The sequence below is a fragment of the Pan paniscus genome, chromosome 4 (assembly GCF_029289425.2).
Source record: "Pan paniscus chromosome 4, NHGRI_mPanPan1-v2.0_pri, whole genome shotgun sequence".
Lineage (NCBI taxonomy): Eukaryota > Metazoa > Chordata > Mammalia > Primates > Hominidae > Pan > Pan paniscus.
This window is the reverse complement of record NC_073253.2, coordinates 172,212,869-172,236,139: the sequence shown is the minus strand read 5'-3', so window position 1 is coordinate 172,236,139 and position 23,271 is coordinate 172,212,869. Positions and strand designations below refer to the sequence as shown.

General features: G+C 47.7%; 1 protein-coding gene across 13 annotated transcripts in view; it reads right to left on the bottom strand.

Annotated features, from left to right (window-relative positions):
- The window catches only part of NSD1 (nuclear receptor binding SET domain protein 1), a 170,572-nt gene extending 148,606 nt beyond the window's left edge, over positions 1–21,966 (bottom strand). Inside the window, exons 1-3 of one of the 13 annotated variants that reach the window (XM_034961061.4) lie at positions 21,790–21,950; positions 18,513–18,626; positions 17,683–17,772 (exon numbers count right to left, since the gene is read on the bottom strand). In XM_034961061.4, coding sequence (XP_034816952.1) covers positions 17,683–17,772; positions 18,513–18,542 — 120 coding nt within the window. In that variant the 5' untranslated portion in view covers positions 18,543–18,626; positions 21,790–21,950. Of the gene's footprint in view, positions 1–17,682; positions 18,627–19,477; positions 20,185–20,320; positions 20,510–20,568; positions 20,702–21,789 lie in introns of those variants that run through there. The other 12 variants (XM_034961060.4, XM_034961062.3, XM_008958219.4 and 9 more) reach the window with 12 other exon arrangements.
- Between the last annotated feature and the right edge of the window lie 1,305 nt (positions 21,967–23,271).

Here is a 23,271-nt window from a genome sequence, read left to right as displayed (position 1 = left end):
GTCAGTTTATCAAATATCTAGAAGCACAATAAGCTTTGAATCAATAAATCACTTGAAAACACAGATCTAGCTATATAATAAATGAAACTTTGACTATACAACTACAGAAAATCATTAACTAAAATGAAAACCAGATTGGGAAAATATTTATATCCAATGAGATAGAAATTTAATATGTATAAAACATTAAATCCAAAAAGATACATCAGTAAAGAATATAGACACAAAATTCCTAGAAAAAAATACAAACAGTAAACAAGTAGAAATCATTTTCATCAATAAAACTGTAGTAATTAAAGCAATCTTGTAGTAGCATTTTGCACCCACTTAATTAAAAAAAAAAATCAGTGCTATCTAAGTGTGGGACAAATGCTAAATTCATATACTATTTAGAACTGTGTGTAAAATGGTAAAATCCTTTTGGAAAGCCATCCAGAAATAAGTACATCAAGAGCCAACTATATATATGATATTCCACTATCAGCAGTTAATCCTCAAGAAATAATTAAAAAAAAAAAAAAAAACAGAAAAAGAAATTCCACAGACATTACTATGAAATTGATAAGGTATCTATCAAGACTTCACTTACAACTCTAACAATTATCTTCTCCTCCAAAGAACTAATTTCAGTGGTTTAATGACCTGCCCTAACACTTCTGCCCCAAAGCTCTGTTAGAAAAGCACTTTACGTACAATACCTAAATAAAAACATAATTTAAAAGGAAAAAAGAATAAATATAAAACCTGGGAAGGGCACGGTGGCTCACAGCTGTTATCCCAGCACTTTGGGAGGCTAAGGAGGGTGGATCACTTGAGGCCAGGAGTTTGAGACCAGCCTGTCCAACATGGTGAAACCCTGTCTCTACTAAAAATACAAAAATTACCCAGGCGTTGAGGGCACACGCCTATAATTTCAGCTACTCGGGAGGCTGAGGCACAAGAATCACTTGCCAAAAAAAAAAAAGAAATGGCCAGGCGCAGTGGCTCACGCCTGTAATCCCAGCACTTTGGGAAGCTGAGGCGGGCGGATCACAAGGTCAGGAGATCAAGACCATCCTGGCTAACATGGTGAAACCCCAGTGAAACCCCATCTCTACTAAAAATACAAAAAATTAGGCAGGCATGCTGGTGGGCATCTATAGTCCCAGCTACTCAGGAGGCTGAGGCAGGAGAATGGCGTGAACCCGGGAGCCAGAGCTTGCAGTGAACCTGGCGACAGAGGGAGACTCCGTCTCAAAAAAAAAAAAAAAAAAAAAGAATCGCTTGAACCCAGGAGGCAGAAGTTGCAGTGAGCTGAGATCATGCCACTGCATTCGGGCCTGGATGAAAGTGAGACACAGTTCCAAAAAAATAAATATAAATATATACAAACATACATACATACATACACACACAACCTGGCTCGGCACAGTGGCTCACACCTGTAATTCCAACACTTTGGGAGACCGAGGCAGGAGGACCACTTGAACCCAAGAATTAAAGACTAGCCTAGGGAACATAGTGCCATCCCATCCCTACAAAAAAATACAAAAATTAGCTGGGCATGGCCGGGTGCAGTGGCTCACACCTGTAATCCCAGCACTTTGGGAGGCCAAGGCAGGCGGATCATGAGGTCAGGAGAACGAGACTATCCTGGCTAACATGGTGAAACCCCGTCTCTACTAAAAATACAAAAAATTAGCCGGGTGTGGTGGCGGGCACCTGTGGTCCCAGTTACTCGGGACGCTGAGGCAGGAGAATGGCGTGAACCCGGGAGGCGGAGCTTTCAGTGAGCCGAGATGGCACCACTGCACTCCAGCCTGGGTGATGGGGCAAGACTGTCTCAAAAAACAAAACAAAAAAAAATTAGCTAGGTATGAAGGCACACACCTGTAGTCCCAGCCTACTCAAAGGGGCAGAGGTGGGGGTATTGCTTGAGACTGGGAGGTTGGGGCTGCAGTGAGTTGTGACTGCGTCACTGCACTCCAGCCTAGGCAACAGAGTGAGACCCTGTCTCAAAAGATAAAAAAAAAAAAAAAAAAAAAGGACAGGCACGGTGGCTCATGCCTGTAATCCCAGCACTTTGGGAGGCCGAGGCGGGCAGATCACCAGAGGTTGGGAGTCCGAGACAAGTCTGACCAACATGGAGAAATCCCATCTCTACTAAAAATACAAAAATTAGCCGGGCGTGGTGGCACATGCCTGTAATCCCAGCTAGTCGGGAGGCTGAGGTAGGTGAATCGCTTGAACCCGGGAGGCAGAAGTTGCAGGGAGCCGAGACTGTGCCATTGCACTCCAGCCTGGGCAACAAGAGCGAAACTCCGTCTCAAAAATAAAAATAAAAATAAAAAAGACTGAGTCTCGCTGTGTTGTCCAGGCTGGAGTGCAATGGCACAATCTTGGCTCACTGCAACCTCCGTCTCCTGGGTTCAATTCAATTCTGGATTCTCCTGCCTCAGCCTCCCGAGTAGCTGGGACTACAGGCACCCGCCATCACACCTGGCTAATTTTTGTATTTTTAGTAGATAGGGGTTTGGCCACGTTAGCCAGGCTGGTCTCGACTCCTGACTTCAGGTGATCCTCCCGCCTAGGCCTCCCAAAGTGCTGGGATTATAGGCGTGAGCCACCGTGCCCCGCTGGCAATTCTTAATATATTGTGACATGATGGAAGTGCTGTTCCTCAATATACTAATTATAAAAACAGACTTAACGTATTTTCAGTTGAACCAACTATAACGTTAAAGAAATGCCTTTGGTATATACAACTATAAATTACCAATTTACAATCATATTTTTAAAAAGAAATGCTTTTGAATGTAAAATTCCAATGACAAATTAGTGTGGCATTAATGTCTGTTATTTTCACTGGGTATAGACACAACTTGCACATCACCTACTTTCACCAGGGAGACCCAACAACTCCAATTACAGCATCAAGAGAAATCAGAGATAACACAGGAAATATAGCCTCATAATTTACAAAGAAAGACTACCTTCAGACTCACTCTGGTATGTGAGGGAATATCACATAACCAGTAATTACTTTTAATTTAATCCAATGTGAAAATATAATTGTTCATTCTCCAAAATAGATTTTATCTTTCCAGCAATTGCTAGAAGAGCATTATGGTATTTTATATAAGGTCACTAGCAATGTGAAAGGAACTTTAGAAGTATTAATAGTAACAGCAAAAAACACTAAAATTTGTGTTTTACTAAGGGAAAATCACAAGTATGTATGATTTTATTGGTTCCCTAACAAATTATCTAAAAATGGAAGCAACATTTTCAAAGTATGGTTTGTGGCAGGGCGCGGTGGCTCACGACTGTAATCCCAGCACTTTGGGAGGCCAAGGCGGTGGATTCCCTGAACTCAGGAGTTTGAGACCAGAACGGACAACACAGCGAAAACCTGTCTCTACTAAAAATACAAAAAAGCCGGGCGTCGTGGGGGGTGCCTGTAATCCCAGCTACACAGGAGGCTGAGGCAGGAGAATCGCTTGAGCTCGGGAGGCGGAGGTTGCAGTGAGCCGAGATCGTGCCATTGCATTCCAGCTTGCGTGACAGAGCGAGACTCCATCTCAAAAAAATAAATAAAAATTTAAAAATACAAATATAAAAAATTAGCCAGGCATGGTGGGACACACCTGTAGTCCTAACTACTCGGGAGACTGAGGCAGGAGAATCACTTAAATTTGGGAGGCAGAGGTTGCAGTGTGCCAAGATCACGCAATTGCACTCTAGCCTGGGTGACAGAGTAAGACTGTCTCAAAAAAAGAAAAGAAATAAAGAAAGTATGGTTTGTATATAGGCATTTAAAAGAATGTGGATCATCTAGAACAGGGGTCCCCAACGCCCAGGCCACAGAATGGTACTGGTCCTCTCAGCCTGTTAGGAACCGGGCTGCATAGCAGGAGGTGAACAGCAGACAAGGGAGCATTATCACCTGAGCTCCCACTCCTGTCACATCAGGGGTGGCATTAGATTCTCAGAGGATCATGAACCCTATTGTGAACTGCAAATGCAAGGGATCTAGGTTGCGCGCTTCTTATGAGATTCTAACTAATGTGTGATAATCTAAGGTGGAAAAGTTTCATCCCCAAACCATCCCACTCCCACCTGTGGAAAAACTGTTTCCCAGGAATTTGGTCCCTGGTGCCAAAAAGGCTGGGAACTGCTAATCTAGACTATAGAAAAAACTCTCTCTGCATGGAATCCACCATACAAAACTGTAATCCCAGCACTTTGGGAGGCCGAGGTGGGCAGCTCACCTGAGGTCAGGAGTTCAAGAACAGCCTGGCCAACGTGGTGAAACCCCATGTCTACTAAAAAATACAAAAATTAGCCAGGCGTGGTGATGCACACCTATAATCCCAGCTACTCCAGAGGCTGAGGCATGAGAATTGCTTGAACTTAGCAGGTGGAGGTTGCAGTGAACCGAGATGGCATCACTGCACTCCAGTCTGGGCAACAAGAGCAACATTCCGTCTCAAAAAAAAAAAAAAACATAATGAGATGAGACATTACTACATATCTACACGAATGGCTAAAATTAAAATAGTGACCACACCAAATGCTGGTGAGGATGCATAGAAACTGAAGCACTCGGCCAGGTGCAGTGGCTCATGCCTGAAATCCCAGGACTTTGGGAAGCCAAGATGGGTGGATTACCTGAGGTCAGGAGTTCGAGACCAGCCTGGCCAACATGGTGAAACCCTATCTCTACTAAAAATACAAAAAATTAGCCAGGCATGGCGCACGTGCCTGTAATCCCAGCTACTCGGGAGGCTGACGCAGGAGAATCACTTGAAGCCGGGAAGCAGAGGTTGCAGTGAGCCGAGATCGTGCCATTGCACTTCAGCCTGGGCAACAGGGCGAGACTCCGTCTCAAAAAACAAAAAATAAAAGAAACTGGATCACTCATATACTGCTAGTGAGAATGTAAATGGTACAGACACTAGGGAAAACAGCTTGGTAGTTTCTTATAAAACTGAACATTGGGCCAGGCGTGGTGGCTCACACCTGTAATCCCAGCACTTTGGGAGGCCGAGGTGGGTGGATCACCTGAAGTCAGGAGTTCGAGACCAGCCTGACCAACATGGTGAAACCCCGTCTCTACTAAAAATAAAAAAATTAGCCTGGTGTGGTGGTGTGCACCTGTGGTCCCAGCTACTCAGGAGCCTGAGGCGGGATAATCGCTTGAATCCGGGAGGCAGAGGTTGCAGTGAGCCAGGATCGCGCCACTGCCCTCTAGCCTGGGTGACAGAGAGAGACTGTCTCAAAAAAACAAAAAAACAACTGAACATTGGCCGGGCGCCGTGGCTCACGCCTGTAATCCCAGCACTTTGGGAGGCTGAGGAGGGTGGATCACCTGGGGTCAAGAGTTTGGGACCAGCCTGGCAAACACGGTGAAACCCCATCTCTACTAAAAATACAAAAATGAGCTGGGCGTGGTGGTTGACACCTATAATCCCAGCTACATGCGAGGCTGAGAAAGGACAATTGCTTGAACCCAGGAGGCAGAGGTTGCAGTGAGCCAAGATCACGCAATTGCACTCCAGCCTGGGCAACAAGATCGAAACTCCCTCTCAGGAAAAAAAAAAAACTTAACATGCCATTACCATATAATACTGCAATTGTTCTACTGGTATTTATCCCAGAGAAGTGAAAACTTATAGTCACACAAAACCCCATAAATGAACATAAATAGTACTTTTACCTTAATTACCAAAAGCTAGCATTGCCCCAGATGTCCTTCAACAGGTGAACGGTCAAGCAAACCATGGTATATTTGTATCATGGAATATTACTTAGTGATAAAAAGGAAAAAACTAGGGCCGGGCGCAGTGGCTCACACCTGTAATCCCAGCACTTTGGGAGGCCAATGCAGGTAGATCACTTGAGGCCAGGAGTTCAAGACTACCCTGGCCAACATGGTGAAACCCCATCTCTACTAAAAATACAAAAATTAGCTGGGTGTGGTGGCAGGGGCCTATAATCCCAACTGCTCAGGAGGTTGAGGCAGGAGAATCGCTTGAACCTGGGAGGCGGAGGTTGCAGTGAGCCAAGATCATGCCACTGCACTCCAGCCTGGTCCACAAGAGTGAAACTCCGTCTCAAAAAAAAAAAAAAAAAAAAAAAAACAACTATTGATATAGTCAACAACTTAGATGAATCCCCTGGAAATTATGCTAAGGGAAAAAAAGACAATCCCAAAAGGCTGCATACTGTATGACTCATGTTTATCTAACATTTGTGAAATGATAAAACTTTAGAAAAAAAAGTTTAGTAACTGACAAAGGCTAGAGATGGAGGGGCTAGGCCAGGCATGGTGGCTCCTGCCTGTAATTCCAGCCATTTGGGAGGCCAAGGCAGGCGGATTGCTTGAGCTCACGAGTTCAAGACGAGCTTGAGCAACATGGTAAAACCCCATCTCTACAAAAACATACAAAAATTAGTGGGGCATGGTGGCAAGTGCCTGTAGTTGCAGCTAATCAGGAGGCTGAGGTGGGAGGATCGCTTAAGCCTGGGACACAGAGGTTGCAGTGAGCTGAGATGCAACTACTGCACTCCAGCCTGGGCGGCAGAGCAAGACGCTGTCACATACGAAAAAGAGATGGAAGGTTGCCAAGAAGAAGACGGATGTAGTTTTAAAACGGCTGGCAACAGCAGGGATCCTTATGGTATTAGAAATGTTTAGCAAATTTTTTTTTTTTTTTTTTTGAGACAGAGACATACTCTGTCACCCAGGCTAGAGTGCAGTGGCGCGATCTCAGCTCACTGCAACTTCCGCCTCCTGGGTTCAAGCGTTTCTCCAACCTCAGCCTCCCGAGTAGCTAGGATTACAGGCATGACCCACCATATCCAGCTAATTTTTTTTTTATTTTTAGTAGACACAGGGTTTCACCATGTTGGCCAGACTGGTCTCGAACTACTGACCTCAGGTGATCCAGCCGCCTCAGCCTCCCAAAGTGCTGGGATTACAGGCATGAGCCACTGCACCCAGCGAACATTTAGAAAGTTGACGGGAGTCATGGATATACTAACCTATACAGGTGATAAAAACAAAGAACTTAATATACACACAATGAAAGACTACCAGTAAAACTGGGGACATCCAGAATGTCCTGATAGAAATACAGATTTCTTTTAAGGAAAAAAATAAAATTTAAGGACATCTGAATAAGATGGATAAATTATATGAACGTCAATGCCTAAGTAAGACTGGCTGGACACGGTGGCTCAAGCCTGTAATCCCAACACATTGGGAGGCCGAGGCGGGCGGATCACAAGGTCAGGAGATTGAGACCACCCTGGCTAACACGGTGAAACACCGTCTCTACTAAAAATACAAAAACTAGCTGGGCGTCATAGCACACGCCTGTAGTCCCAGCTACTCGGGAGGCTGAGGCAGGAGAATTGCTTGAACCCGGGAGGTGGAGGTTGCAGTGAGCCGAGATCGAGCCACTGCACTCTAGCCTGGGCGTCAGATGGAGACTCCGACTCAAAAAAAAAAAAAAAACGATTGGTGAAGTACATCAACATCAATATTCTGGTTGTGTGGTATTAGATATTTTTTGCAAAATATTACCATTGCAAAACCAGGCAAAATATACAAGGGACCTCTCTGTATTCTTTTTTTTTTAAGAGACAGGGTCACCCAGGCTGGAGTGCAGTGGCACAATCAGTGTTCACTGTAGCCTCAAACTCCTGGGCTCAAGCAATCCTCCAACCTCAGCCTTCCAAAACACTGGGATTACAGGCATAAGTCACTGTGCCTAGCCCATGGAATTTCCTGATTTTTTTTTTTTTTTTTTTGAGATGGAGTTTCGCTCTTGTAGCCCAGGCTGGAGTGCAATGGCACGATCTTGGCTCACTACAACCTCCGCCTCCCAGGTTCAAGTGATTCTCCTGCCTCAGCCTCCCAAGTAGCTGGGATTACAGGCACGCACCATCACGCCTGGCTAATTTTGTATTTTTAGTAGAGACGGGGTTTCTCCATGTTGGTCAGGCTGGTCTTGGACTCCCAACCTCAGGTGATCCACCTCAGCCTCCCAAAGTGCTGGGATTACAGGCGTGAGCCACCACGCCCAGCCTGGCCATGGAATTTGTTACAACTGCATGTGAATCAACATTTATCTAAACAAAAATCTCATAATAAGAAAATATTCGCGGCTGAGGTGGCTCATGCAGAGTAGGAGAATTGCCTGAAGCCAGAAATTCAAGACCAGCCTGGGCAACATAGCAAGACCCTGTCTCTACCAAATAATTTTTTCTTTAATTAGCCAGGCGTGGTGGCATGGGCCTGTAGTCCCAACTACTCATGAGGCTAAAGTAGGAGAATCACTTTAACACAGGAGGTCTAAACTGCAGTGAATTGTGATCATACTACTAGACTCCAGCCTGAGCAACAGAGCGAGACACTGTCCAAAAAAAAAAAATCTTGTTACATGTTACATGCTCATATGAAAAGATGTCTTAACATATTAACCAAAAGGGAAAAAAAGGGGTGTGTAGAGAGAAGAGACAATTTCTAATAGAATATTAAGAGTGTAAATGAGGGAGTATATGAAAACTGACAAAAATCAAGAGATTTTTATATTCCATTTTTAAGTTTGACCTTTTTTTTGAGACAAAGTCTCACTCTGTCACCCAGGCTGGAGTGCAGTGGCACAATCCCAGCTTACTGCAACCTCTGCCTCCTGGGTTCAAGCGATCCTCCTGCCTCAGCCTCCTGAGTAGCTGGGACTACAGGCATGTGCCACCACACCCAGCTTTTTTTTTTTTTGTATTTTCAGTAGAGACAGGGTTTCACTACGTTGGCCAGGCTGGTCTTGAACTCCTGACCTCAGATAATCCACCCCCTCAGCCTCCCAAAGTGCTGGGATTATAGATGTGAACCACCGCGCCTGGCCAAGTATGACTTTTCTAAATTCAAAAAGGTTCATAGGAATTGCTTTAAAAGGCTACAATTGAGATTATTTAAATTAGATTCAAAAGTAACTGTTCAATTGTTATTATCCCACCACTAAATTTCAGAGACTGGATCTCCTTTCAATGGGCTCCCCTGAAAACCAGGAAGAATAAATTAAACATTTCTATCTAGAACAAAGGACAACCTGCAAAAAGCAACAATGTAATAAACTTACACCACTTAACAGTTGGAATACAGAAAGCTATTGATCCTATTGCACAAATTAAATTATTCTGATTATCAAACAAAAATACAACAAATGCTCCTGATTACTAATTAAAAATGGAAACTGTCAACAGCAGTTAATGTCTTTATCTTACTAATCAAATAAGTTTGGAAAAATAGAGAAAAAAACCCAAAAACTTAGCCAAACACAGTGGCTCATTCCCGTAATCCCAATACGTTGGAAGGCTGAGGGCGGTGGATCACTTGGGCCCAGCCAGGAGCCAAGATCAGGCCACTGCACTCTAGCCTGGGAAACAGTACGAGACCCTGTCTCAGAAAGAAAAAAAAAAAAAAACTCAAAAATATCTTTCTTGAAATTCACAACTCTTTCAAATATACATTTGACTCTTGGCATGCAGCAGTAGGCATCACTTACTGCACACCTACTTCAGAACTAGCAGTGTATTACTTCATATAAATTATCTTGTATCATGGCCAGGAGAGATGGCTCACGCCTGTAATCCTAGCAACTTTGGGAGGCCGAGGTGGGTCGATCACCTGAGGTCAGGAGTTCGACCAGCCTGGCCAACGTGGTGAACTCCATCTCTACTAAAAACACAAAATTAGTCGGGCATGGTGGTGCATGCCTATAATCCAAGCTACTTGGGAGGCTGAGGCAGGAGAATCAACTTGAACCCATGAGGTGGAGGTTGCAGTGAGCCAAGATCGTGCCATTTTGCACTCCAGCCTGGGCGATAGAGACTCTGTCTTAAAAAAAAAAAAAAAAAAAAAAAAAAAAAAGTTATCTTGTATCATAGACTTAACAACCCTCCAACGAAGGTACTAGCCGTAATTTAGAACTGAGGAAATGGGCCTTAGAGACATTAAGGGACTTCTTCCAGTAAACACAGTGCAGTATGCAGTCAGAGATGTCCAACCTAAAACCATTATAATTTATTATCCTTGGCCAGGCGCAGTGGCTCATGCCTGTAATCCCAGCACTTTGGGAGGCTGAGGCAGGCGGATCATAAGGTCAGGAGTTCAAGACCAGCCTAACCAACGTGGTGAAACCCCATCTCTTCTAAAAATACAAAAATTAGCCAGGCATGGTGGCATGCACCTGTAATCCCAGCTACTCAGGAGGCTGAGGCAGGAGAATTGCTTGAACACGGCAGACGGAGATTGCAGTGAGCCAAGATCGCACCACTGCCCTCGAACCTGTGCAACAGAGCAAGACTCCATCTCAAAAAAAAAATTATTATCCTTAATTAGGAGAGTGAAAGTTGAGAATGGAGAAAAAAATTAATGCATGAGATACTAGGAAGCTCAAATTCAAAAAGCCTTAGAAATTGAGTACATAAGGAAATGAAAAAAGAAAAAAAACCAACCAACCTGTAAAGTTTTAGTAATTTGGTCCATTGAAAATGATGAAGGCTGACAATCCACTTATCACCTTTCTAAAATGTACTCACTCCCCTTCCCGAACTGTACCTCTGTAATAGCATCATTCATTCATTAACTCGATATGTCCCCAGTAAAAAGAAGGCACCATGCTATACACTGTTAAGATGCAAAGATGAATCAGACCAGGAGAATAAAGGCATGAGCAAGGGGAGAGTATGGAGCAAGGGACCATTAAGAGTTCAGTTTGGCTGAACTCAGGGTACACAAGGCTCTAGCATCAGATTTGGAAAGGTCAGGACAGGATCCTATCAAAAAGGACACTGAATTTGGGCTTTATTTGTTCAGAAAATGAGGTGTGAGGCATTTAGGTTACAAATTTAAGTAGAGACCCAGTATTTCTCATTTTGGAAGTAGGAAGTAATTTTACACAGGATAGACTGGAAGGAAAGACTAAATGAAGACCAACAATAAAGATGTCATAGAAAAATGAATAAAGGGAGAAACTGAGGGTATCTGTAAAATTTTGTAATAGTAAAAACATTCAACTATACAGCACGGCATATAAGCCTAGATAATACCTTTATCTCCTGACAACCCCACTCCTCCCAGATAGCTAGCCAAGGATTTCTGGCCACTTGCATATGCTATTCCCTCTTACTGGTATGTCTCTGCTCAAACTATAAATAACCACTCTGTGAAGTCCTCCCTGATTATTCTAGGCATGCCTTCCTCCACACTCCCAAAGTACTGCATACATAACACCTACCAGACCACTTAGTATTCTGTATTGTCATTGTTTACACTAGTTTTTGCCACACAGTGAAGTTCCTTAAAAGCAAACTATCTCTTTCCTTTTTTAAATTTTTTTATTTTTTATTACACTGGCAGTGCCTGGCTCAAGAGGTACTCAAATGTATTTTAATCATTTAAATGATTAAGTGACTGCAAGGTTTCCAGCTTTGAGAAGAATAGGATAATGATGTCATCATGAACACGGAAGTAAATGCGTGTTTGGCAATAAAAGAGATGGGTTCAAAATGAAAATAGGCTGGGCGCAGTGGCTCATGCCTGTGATCCCAGCACTTTGGGAAGCAGAGGCAGGCGGATCACTTGAGGTCAGGAGTTTGAGACCAGCATGGCCAACATGGCAAAACCCTGTCTCTACTAAAAATACAAAAATTAGCCAGGCATGGTGGTGGGCGCCTGTAGTCCCAGCTACTTAGGAGGCTGAGGCAGGAGAATCACTTGAACCCAGAAGGCAGAGGTTGCAGTGAGCCGAGATGGCACCACTGCACTACAGCCTGGGTGACAGAGAAAGACCCTGTCCAAAGGAAAAATAAAAAAGGAAATAATATTACATTTTAGGTGAATACAACACAAGGTAGAGGAGCAGCTTAGTTGACAATTAGAATTTCTTGGTTTGAAGTCAGTTCAGAAGAGAGTTTCATAGAGTGGAGTAGCAGCAGAATCAATGAAAGTGAATGAGACTGCAGAGAAAGAGGAAGAAAAAGAGAACAAGGACGCAAAAAAGGACTGTTTGAGAAGTGGTATGCAGGTCGTGGTGGCTTACACCTGTAATTCCAGCACTTTGAAAGACTGAAGCAGGTGGATCACTTGAGGTCAGGGGTTCGAGACCAGCCTGGCCAACATGGTGAAACCTGTCTCTGCTAAAAATACAAAAATTAGCCAAGCATGGTGGAGGGCGCCTGCAATCCCAGCTACTTGGGAGGCTGAGGCACAAGAATCTCTTGAACCCAGGAGATGGAGGTTGCCGTGGGCTAAGGTCACACCACTGCACTCAAGCCTGGGCAACAGAGCAAGAATTCATCTTAAAAAAAAAAAAAAAAAAAGGCTGCGCATGGTGGCTCACGCCTGTAATCCCAGCACTTTGGGAGGCCAAGGCGGGTGGATCATGAGGTCAGGAGTTCAAGACCAGCCTGGCCAAGATGGTGAAACCCCGTCTCTACTAAAAATATAAAAATTAGCTGGTTGCGGTGGCGGGCGCCTGTAATCCCAGCTACCCCAGAGGCTGAGGCAGAGAATTGCTTGAACCTGGGAGGCAGAGGTTGCAGTGAGCCAAGATCGCCCCACTGCACTCCAGCCTGGGTGACAGAGTGAGACTCTGTCTCAAAACAAAAACAAAAACAAACAAAAAAGGTCACCCAGCAAGGAGGGAGTCGGAGAGAGAGCAGAACCTCAGGTGTGAAGAGATCAATTTTCTTCCAAGATAGCTAAGGAGGGAGTAGAAAATTGTGGGATGATGGGTAGAGAAGAGGAAGGAACCTCTGAGGAATCATTTTTGTCTCAGGCAGCAAAACTATAAGCCTTAGACATCATCTGCCTCATCTCTCTCCATTCCTCAAATCCAGACTCCAATCTGCCTCCAGATCAGGTAGCCCCAAAAAAGCTGCCAATTTTCTCCCTTTGAAATAATCTTTTAGATTTACCCCCTTTCTTTAGAGTACTCACTGTGCTCATTTTTTTTTTTAAGAGACAGAATCTCATTATATTGCCTAGGTTGGAGTGCAGTGGCTATTCACAGGCACAATCACAGCTAATTGCAGCCTCAAGTGATCCTCCTGCCTCGGCCTCCAGAGTAGCTAGGACTACAGGTACATGCCACTGGGCCGATTCTTAAGTCTTAATTACTATTGCAACATACCCTACATCCTAACCTTGCCTCTAATCTCCCCTACTCAAAGTCTTCCAAACAGATTTTACATCACTTCTCAGCTAAAATCTCTCAAGGGCTGCCAGTTCCCATCACATCAATACCAAATGCTTCAGTCTGAATTTCTAGGCCCCATTACCTGACTACATCCATCCTACCCAAGCAATCTCCAACAAGTATCCTCTGAAAATGCCATGCTCATTTAATTCTCCACATCCAAAGCACCTAGCCTGTCTCAACAACAACAAAGCATAAAGCCTTTGTACACTGGGAAGAATTAGAAAATATCAGCCCAATTAAATATAAAAGTACCAGGGCAGGATTATAAATTGTAATGACAATCACTTCACTGTATGCAGAGAAAATAAGAGCACATGATGGTAAACTGAAGAGGCTACTAATTCGTGACAAGAGGCAAACAGTCCACTTAGAGGTAGATACACAAAATAACAGAAAATATGACCCTTCTTTCTCTAATTCCAGACAGGAAATCTACAACCCTAATAACTACTCTTACCCACTGCCAAGAGAATTTTCTCCTTTTTTTTTTTTTTTGACAGGATCTTGCTCTGTTGCCTAGGCTGGAATGCAGTGGCATGATCATGGCTCACTGCAGTCTCAAACTTCTGGCCTTAAGTGATCCTACTACTGCCTCAGCCTCCTGAGTAGCTGGGACTACAGGCATACCACCACATCCAACTGAGTGTAGAGACAGGATCTCACTATGTTGCCCAGTCTAGTTTCGAACTCTGGGCCCCAAGCAATCCTTTTGTCTCGGCTTCCCAACTTGCTAGATTTACAGGTGTTAGCCACCAAGCCCAGCCAAAATTACAGACAAAAAGAGACAAATAGCAATTTGCTAAGGATTTTCTAAAATTCCCAGCATAGTAACAACACCTACTGTATCAATAACTTAAATCAACTGTGAACAAGTTGAATACATTAATATCATATGACTACATACAAAAGTTATTTTTAATTACACTTTTCTCAAGCTGTATTGCTTACCTAACTTTGCATTCTAAGATTGACCGCTTTTTTTTTTTTTTTTTTTTTTTTTTTTGAGATGGAGTCTCCCTCTGTCTCAAGGCTGGAGTGCAGTGGCACAATCTCGGCTCACTGCAACCTCCGCCTCCCGGGTTCAAGTGATTCTCCTGCCTCAACCTCCCGAGTAGATGGGACTACAGGCGCCTGCCACCACGCCCAGCTAATTTTTGTATTTTTAGTAGAGACGGGGTTTCACCATGTCGGCCAGGATGGTTTTTTTTTTTTCTTGAGAGGGAGTTTCGCTCTTGTTGCCCAGGCTGGAGTGCAATGGGGCGATCTCAACTCACTGCAACCTCAGCCTCCCGGGTTCAAGTGATTCTCCTGCCTCAGCCTCCCAAATAGCTGAGATTACAGGCTCCCGCCACCATGCCTAGCTAATTTTTTGTATTTTTAGTAGAGACAGGGTTTTGCCATGTTGGCCAGGCTGGTCTTGAAATCCTCATCTCAGGTGATCCACCCGCCTCAGCCTCCCAAAGTGCTGGGATTACAGGCGTGAGCCACCATGCCCACCCTGACCTCACTTTTTAAGTCCTCAGTCTGAGGCCGGGCTCCGTGGCTCACACCTGTAATCCCAGCACTTTGGGAGGCTGAGGCGGGTGGATCACCTGAGGTCAGGAGTTCGAGACCAGCTGGGCCAACATGGTAAAACCCCATCTCTACTAAAAATACAAAAATTAGCTGGGGTGGTGGTGCGCACCTGTAATCCCAGCTACTCGGAAGGCTGAGGCAGGAGAACTGCTTGAACCCAGAAGGCGGAGGTTGCAGTGAGCCGAGATCATGCCATTGCACTCCAGCCTGTGCGACAAGAGTGAAACTTCGTCTCAAAAAAAAAAAATGTCCTCAGTTTAAAAATATCAAAGGCAAAAATAAAGGCAATAGATTTCAATCACAACTTTGAACCAAATTCCTAAAATAATAAATTAGGGGATGGGTACGGTGGTTCACGCCTGTAATCCCAGCACTTTGGGAGGCCAAGGTGGGCGGATCACCTGAGGTCAGGAGTTCGAGACCAGCCTGGCCCACATGGTGAAACCTCGTCTCTAATAAAAATACAAAAAGTAGTCAGGCATGGTGGTGCACACCTGTAGTCCCAGCTACTCAGGAGGCTGAGGTGGGAGAATCGCTTGAACCCAGGAGGAGGTGGTTGAAGTGAGCTGAGATCGCACCACTACACTCCAGCCTGGGTGACAGCATGACTGTGTCTCAAAAAAATAAATAAACTACACACTTGCTTCTTCAAGGTCATAAAGTCTTTGAGCAATTTCAATTTCTCCCTGAAAAAAAAACTTCTACATTTATACATTTGCTAACTCCCATTTTAGACATGTAACCTACTATCTAAAGGCTCCAATATTTTTTTTTTTTTTTTTTTTTTTTTTTGAGACAGAGTTTCACTCTTGTTGCCCAGTATGGAGTGCAATGGCGCAATCTTGGCTCACTGCAACCTCTGCCTCCCGGGTTCAAGCGATTCTCCTGCCTCAGCCTCTCGAGTAGCTGGGATTACAGTTGCCCACCATCACGCCCGGCTAATTTTTGTAGAGACGGAGTTTCACCATGTTGGCCAGACTGGTCTCAAACTCCTGACCTCAGGTGATCTGTCCACCTCAGCCTCCCAAAGTGCTGGGACTACAGGTGTGAGCCACCACACTCAGCCTTCATTTTTTTTTTAATAGAACCAATACTCCACTAACATCTCTTTGACGAGAAACAGGTTTACAATTCTATTTGTATGCTTCTAGAGAAACATCTATCTCCATTCTCAGATTTAAATTTATGTGCAAAAACAAAGACACGATATATATATAAAATAAATTTCAACGTGAACCCAAGAAAAAGGATTTGTCTGAGCTGCCAATAGGTTTTCAAAACAGCCTACCCACCCTAATGTGTAGGACAATTCAGACTCAAGATAACCACTAAAGCAAATTTTTTTAAATCCGCAATTGCCAAGAAACCAAGGAGTACCAAGGCACAATTAAGATACAAATCAACAGAAACAAAAGTGACACACCCATATTCTCCCTCTGTAACTTTAAAGAAGAGCAGGGATATAAGGTAAAGCGAATGTTTAATGAACTCAGAATAACAACATACCATAAAAGTTTTTCTTATAAAAACTTAATGTGGTATGAGACATTTGTTGGCCAAAAAAAATTCTCTTTGCTAACATTACCGGCGGTGACCAAACAATGTGTTTGGGCAGAAACAAAATCAATATCAAATATTAATATTTAAAGCTGAAGGAATCTTATAGCAATCAAGAACTTTTGGAATTTAGACGCAATAAAATTGAGGCTAAGAGAAGTGAACTGATCATTTAGCTAGAAAGTCAAGAAATTCTTCATAAGCTCAAATAAAAACAAATGTTATCATTTATCACCCTCTAACAATACTTGACAGCATTACTGAAAACAACTCAAATAAGATACTCTCCATTTCTATACACACAGAATATATACATATCACACATACACATACACACTTCAAAATCTGAAACTACTGTAGTTCTAGCTGATGCAGGAGGATCGAATGAGCCCAGGAGTCCCGACGCCAGCCTGGGCAACATGACAAGGCCAGTCTCTAAACAATAAATAAATATAAAACTTTGTCTTAGTTAGTGTTCTGTTAAAATAAAATAAAATAAAACAAAACAAAACAAAACAAAACAAAACTAGAAAAACTTCAAGAGCTAATGGTGATACAAAAATTAGCCGGGCGTGGTGATGGGTACCAGTAATCCCAGCTACTCGGGAGGGTGAGGCAGGAGAATCGCTTGAACCCAAGAGGCAGAGGTTGCAGTGATCAACCACTGCACTCCAGTCTGGCAACAGAGTGAGACTCTACCTCAAAAAAAAAAAAAAAAAAAAAGAGCTAATGGTGGCAGTTATCAAAAGCACAGGATGCTATACCTTCAAAACAGGTAGTTCAGAAAAACTAGCCTAATTTAGATTTTGACAATGTCCAAGAAAACTTCATCTTAGCCACTTTAATCTGTGTTCAAAATGCCCTTCAACCTGAAGTAAGAGTCAAGTCATCAAGTAAAAAAATAATCTGCCACATATAGCAACAGGACTCCAAGTACTAAATTGGTTCACCTGCACTCATGGTGCTAGCAGGCAAAACCCATCTTTTTTTTTTTTTTTAATCATATATGTATACCTCCAACTTGAGAAATTAAACCTGAACTCAATCAAATGCCTTTAAAAGCATTAGCCTACTCTCAATGAAGAGTTATTTGGAAAAAGCTTAAAACAACCAAATTCATACAACAGAGATAAATTTAAAAATCAAAGTAAAATTTTGCCCAAAGCTTATGATTAGCAATAGGATTTCAGCTGTGAACTGATAAGCAACCAAAAACAAATTTGTTACAAGTTTCCCTTTAAGTGGCCTGTATATATACATATATGTATATATTTAAGTTGTACCAAAAACTGCTTACAAATGGCAATTCCTGTGAAGTAGATGATGATGAAGTTCCAGGTAATTCTAGCATGTTTCCTAATGTACTGGTACTGGAATCTGGATCATCCTGAAAAGATAAATTTATTGAGTTTAATTGCTCTTCTATTGTAATGTTTGTGTCTCCTAGTGAAAAGGGGGCTGGGAGAAGGGCTGCTTTTTCATTGCTGCCGTCCACTTCATTTCTTTGCTTATTTTTCTGTGTTTCAGTCTGAGGAGCTAATGGCAAGAATGGCGATTTGACTGCACCGTGTCTACTCTCTGGTGTGCTGTCTTGTTCACTTCCCATGGCCACTTTTACACCATTCTCTGATTTAGTCTCATAATTGCAGGTGGCATTGGTCTGAGTTTCCTCAAAGATCTCCTCTATACTCTCATCCTCTGTGACTGGCTGTTCTGGGTCCATTTCAGAATCTACATCTGCATCGTCCACACAAGTAAAATTCTCAAAGTGCAGAAAGCCATTCTTGATAGTCTTTGTTACTTTTACCTGGAGTTCAGGGGAGTTATTACAAGAGGGTTCCTGTTTCATAGCAAGTGCTGTAGGACCACCAGGACTCAAGGAAGTGCAAACAATTGGCGTCTGAGCTCTTGAATCACTTTTTTCAGGGTCTTGAAAGGATTCTGATCCATCAGCAGACCCATTTAAATACTCTACATTGATCATGGAGGCCAAATCCTGTAGTCTCCGCAGTGGAATGTAACAAGACGGAGAATCTTGTCCATAAGCATTTTGGGATGTTCCACTGACAGTCGATAACTGCATAGTACACCCATTAAGTGGCTCAGAAAAATTGGATTGACCATTACCGAAAGGGCTGTCCTTGTCTTCAGGGGCATCTAAATTCACTGGATTGGAAAAGGGCAGCAGACAATTTCTTCTGGGTAGTTCACAGGTCTGATCCATCCTGGGCCGGCATCAACCTGGAATCCAAAAGCACAGCAATTAATCTGAGTTAATAGGCCATCTGACTCGACTCTTTAAAATGGCAGCCACTTCAAGGCCTAGTGGCCTCTATGCCTTTCTGCTGCACTTCCATGGGCAGAAAAAGTTCCCCCGACTGGAGATGAAAAAATGGCCTCGATGAGCCTCTGAAAACTCCATTTTCCCGAAGCTGGGCCGATCCTGCTACATAGAAACAGCCCGTCTCTTTTTCCTCCTCTGTAGACTGGTGGACACTTGGGATGAACTAAAATTAAAACCCCTCTGCCCGTCAAAATTCCCAATTCTCAAACAGGACTCGTCCTCCCCCTCGCCAGGACCCCTCGCCAGGGGTCGAGCAGCTGGATCTCTCAAAAGCAAAAGGCTGCGGGGTCCGAGGGGGGCTCCTGGACCCTGCACAAAAAGGTACCCCCCCCCTTCCTGGCTCGCTAGGGCGCAGCGGTCACAATAGCGCTGCACCCTGCGCCCAGCCAGCGCCGGAGCCTTTGCAGCGGCGGTGCGCAGGCCGCAGGCGAGCCGGCCGAGGCGGGTGCACCCCAGAGCTCGCCTTCCTGAATGCAGGCCTGCTGGATCCGCAGCTGCAGGGCCCAGAGGCCTGGACCCGGCAGAGGGAGAAACCGAGGCGGCCAGCGAAGCCCAGTCAGGGTAGCAGCAGCTGCTACAGCTCGAAAAACATGGCTGCTGCCGACGCCGCCGCCGCCTGCCCGGGCCGCGCTCCTTCCCGCAGCCGCGGCAGCACCTCCCAGCCGAGCCGATCGCTCTCATCAATATTCAGCAGCAAGCAAAGTTTGCTGCGGGAGGGCAGCCGGCCCCGCGCCCCGCAGCCTGCTACCTGAGGGGAGGCGGAGGCCGAGGTGTTCGCAGGCGGCCGGCGGGGCACGGGCCGCGCCGGGAGGAAGTTCGCGGCAGCCCGGCCAGCTAGGCCTGAGCCCGGCTGGTAGTGATGGAGGAGGAGGAGGGGGAGGGGGCCGGCGGCTGCAGCGCCGCCGGCCACCAACCCCGCATCGCGCCTGGCCCTCCCCCGAGCCCCTCACCTTACGGCCACCACCATCTTCCCCGCCCGGCCACCCTCCTCCCTCCCTTCTCCTCGCGCCTGCCCGCCGCCCACCCCAGCGCACTAGTTACCGTGCCCCGCGCCCCCTCCCGGGCCAGCTGGGGGGAGGGGGTGACCCTCATTACACTGGGGTGCGAGCGGAGCGGTGGGGAGAGAGCGGGGCCGCTCGCCGCACCCCCCTCCCCCCGCGTCTCTCTTCAGGGGAGAAGGCAGCGAGCGCGACCTGCCCCGGCCTATTCCGCCGCCGCCTCCTCCTCCTCACACCCCCACCGCGCGCGCCCCCGCGGCCGCGCGTGCGACCGAGCGCCTCGCGCCGGCCCGCGTGCGGCTGGGCCCGGAGTGCGCGCGCACCCCTTCCCCCACCGAGCGCGCGCGTTCCCTTCCCTCACTCTTCGGGGTTCAGGGCGGGTGAAGTCGGGCTTGTGAGAGCGCCGCCCAATCAGCGGAGCTGCCGCTGCCGCCCCCTCCCCTCCCCCTGCGCGCCCGCTCGCGGCCGGGGCCTACGGGCCGGCCCGGCTGCCCGGGCGGGGCCTGAGGCGGGCTCCCCAGGGGCCTCGCGCGCCTCCTTGGAGTGTCGGGGCCTGCGGGCGTCGTGGGTGGCATTCCGATCCCCTCACCTACCTCGGGGCACGGCGCTGGCCTCGGGCCGCACACGGCTCCCGCACCCTACGCGTCTCGAACCCCAACCCAGGCGGCACCTGGCGCGGCTGAGGCCTGTCCGATCGTCCCGCCAGCCCTGCTCGGGCCCGCGTCAGTCCCGGCCTCCATCTTAGGTTACAGCCCAGGCTCCCCATCCACTGGGCACCTGCCCTCAGCCCGCTGGGTTCGGCCCGAGGCCAAGGCAACCCCCCTCCTGCCGCAGGGCTCACCTGGGGGCTTGGGCTGGGGTCTTCGAGGCCTCAGGCCCCGAGCAGACGCGGCCGCAGGTGAACCCCCCTACCCGGCCGCACCCCAAACCCACACCACCACCACCACCACCACCACAGACCAAGCTGAGCAGGAAACAAAATGGAGGCAGCAGCTCGGGTCTGCCTCCCTGAGCCAAGCCTGTGCAGCCCCAGGGCTCCCTCCTGTCTCAGGCTCGACGCCCGCGAGGCAGAGGCTGGATCGTCCCGGGTGCCGCGGGCAGCCGCCCTACAGCAGCGCAGACGGGCCGGGGACTCGGCCCTGCGGTGCCCACAGCCCCTCACCCACCACCCCTTCCCTTCCCCCTCCCCCCATCCCTCTCCCTCCCCTTGCCGGGCCGTGCGGGGTGAGCGGCTCTGGGGAGCCGGGTCGGGTTACCCGCCCGGGCACTGCTCGCCCGGCCGTGGCCTCCGCGGGGGAACGAAGCCAGGCGACCCCAGCGCTGAGCCCACCCCCGGCACCGAGCCGGGCAGCAGCCTGACAGCGCGTCCGCACCTCGGCCTGCAGCCGTGCGGCCCCCGCCCAGGGAGGCCGAGTCCCCAGCCCGGGCCCAGCCGGGACGAAGCTCCCTCACCACCCCCGAGCCCAAGGGTCCTCGCAGCCTCGGGCGGGGCGAGGGGAACGCCGGGGGAGGGGGTCCTCTAGTCCCTGCACCGCCTCCCGCGCCTAGTCAAGGTCTGGGCCTGGCACGGGGGCTCGGGCAGCGGGCGCCGGCCGGCGTGGGTATGTGCGTGCGCGCCGGGCTGGGGGCCGGGACGGGACGGGCCGCGCCTCGCACCGCGGACGCTGCAGTTCTCGGCACCCAGGCAGATGGCCCTCTCGTGCCACCGCCGGCCAGAGCGGGCCGCCTGCTCCGCAGCCCGGTTCCCCGGGGAGTGCGCGCCTCGCCCCTGAGGGCCGGGCATCTGGACCCCAGCGGAGCTGCGCCGGGACACGGGACCGCCCGGCTGGCCGGGACAAGCCCGCTGGCGCAGCCCTCGGCCTGGGGCCTCACGGCCTGCATCCTGCACCGGGCCCGCAGCACCGACTCTAGCACGACCGCGTGGCGTCCAATCCCCCAAGACAGCGGAAGGGCGGGACAGGGAGCCCAAGCTGGGCCTGAACTTGCGACTCCAGCCCCTCGGGCCCTTCCCCCAGCCCGGACTCCGTCGCCCCCTGGGCTTGATCCCCACCAAGAAGCTCACCTCACGAGTTACCTGGTCCCTAGGGCGCTAAGCGCCTTCTCGCTGTTCAGAGAAAGCCGGATCCCGCCGCCATAAAAATTCCGCCTCCTCCAGAAAGCCTTCTGTGATTAGATTTGGAGTTAACTCCATCTCAAGCTGAGGGCACCGCCCTCGAGGGCCACGTGACTACTATTCTTCCCATGGCTTAGTAAATGTGCATAGTTATTGCCCCAGTGGACTGTTTACTCACTGCCTTCTGTTAACTTTGAGCCCACCTGGGAGAAAGGCCATTTTTGGCGTTGCCCTGTGTGACATTAGTGCTGGCCAGCTAAACTCCATCCTTCCCCTGCCTTCACCCAGCGACTGGCCCAGCAGGCGTGGAGCTCGAGATGCTCTTACCCTTTTGCTCTCCAAGGCCCACAGTCCAGTGATGGAGGCTCCCAAGTCAACAGGCCCTTAGCACATGTCTGCAAGTGCCGGATGCAGACCCTGCCAAGACAGCAAGTGGGCTTTGTTAGAGGGAAAGTGCCCACTGGAACGGGACTGATGAGAGGGCTGTGACCTCAGGGAGGCTCCTTCTGTTGAAGAGTCTGAGGTACCCTGAAGATTCTCAGGTGCAAAGTCAGGTTGGTAGTTGTCTATGTGCTGGGACCAACCAGAGAAAAGTCGAGTCTATACCTACAAGGGCCAGCTCTTTGTTCTGCTAGGGTCACTCACCCTGCTAATCCCATCTGGGCAATTCGACTCAACAGGCAAGCTCTGACTGGTTCCTTCTTCACACCTAATAATTTGAGCCAATCATTTTGACTGACAATTACTCCTCTGCCAATTGCCCCAATTCATCAATGTTCCTCCCAGTCCTTTACTTTGCCACTAACCATCCTGAGGGCCTGAGACCTGCCTTGAACTAGTCACTTAACAGTCCTGAGCCTCAGTTTCCCCATCTGCAACTTCCAATGCACAGCACTGGCTGCGAAGCTTCTGTAAGGTACAGGTCTAAGTGTTAGCAGCCTGCACTCAGACTTAGTTACAGGCTGAGCACTTGATGAGTGCTGAAATGTAATTCATCGCTTCATTCAGCAACCATTTCCTGCATTCCAGGCAGTGTGCTGAGTGCTGGGGAAACAAAAGATGAGATCCTGGCCTCGGGAAAAGACAGTTAAATAAAGGTGCTAAGGTGTGAAAATAGGGTTGAGACAACAGTTTCTTCCAAAGCTCACCTCTGAACAACACTGCCCTGCAGAACCCCTCTCTCCCACCTCCCAGCTCCTCTGGAAGACTGAGGGCCAAAAGGAGATTGGCAGCTGGGGATGAACTGCTTGCTGACAGGTCTGGGGGAGAAGACCAGGACCCCAGGGAAAACCTCTCAGACTTCTCTGGGATAACCCCTGAGGGCCTTACCTGCCTCTTAGAGTAAAACTTGGCCACAGAGGTCTCAATCACAGCCGACCCATCTCCAGCCTCCCCATCTGGCAGGCCCTGGCCAAGCATCTCATGTGTGCC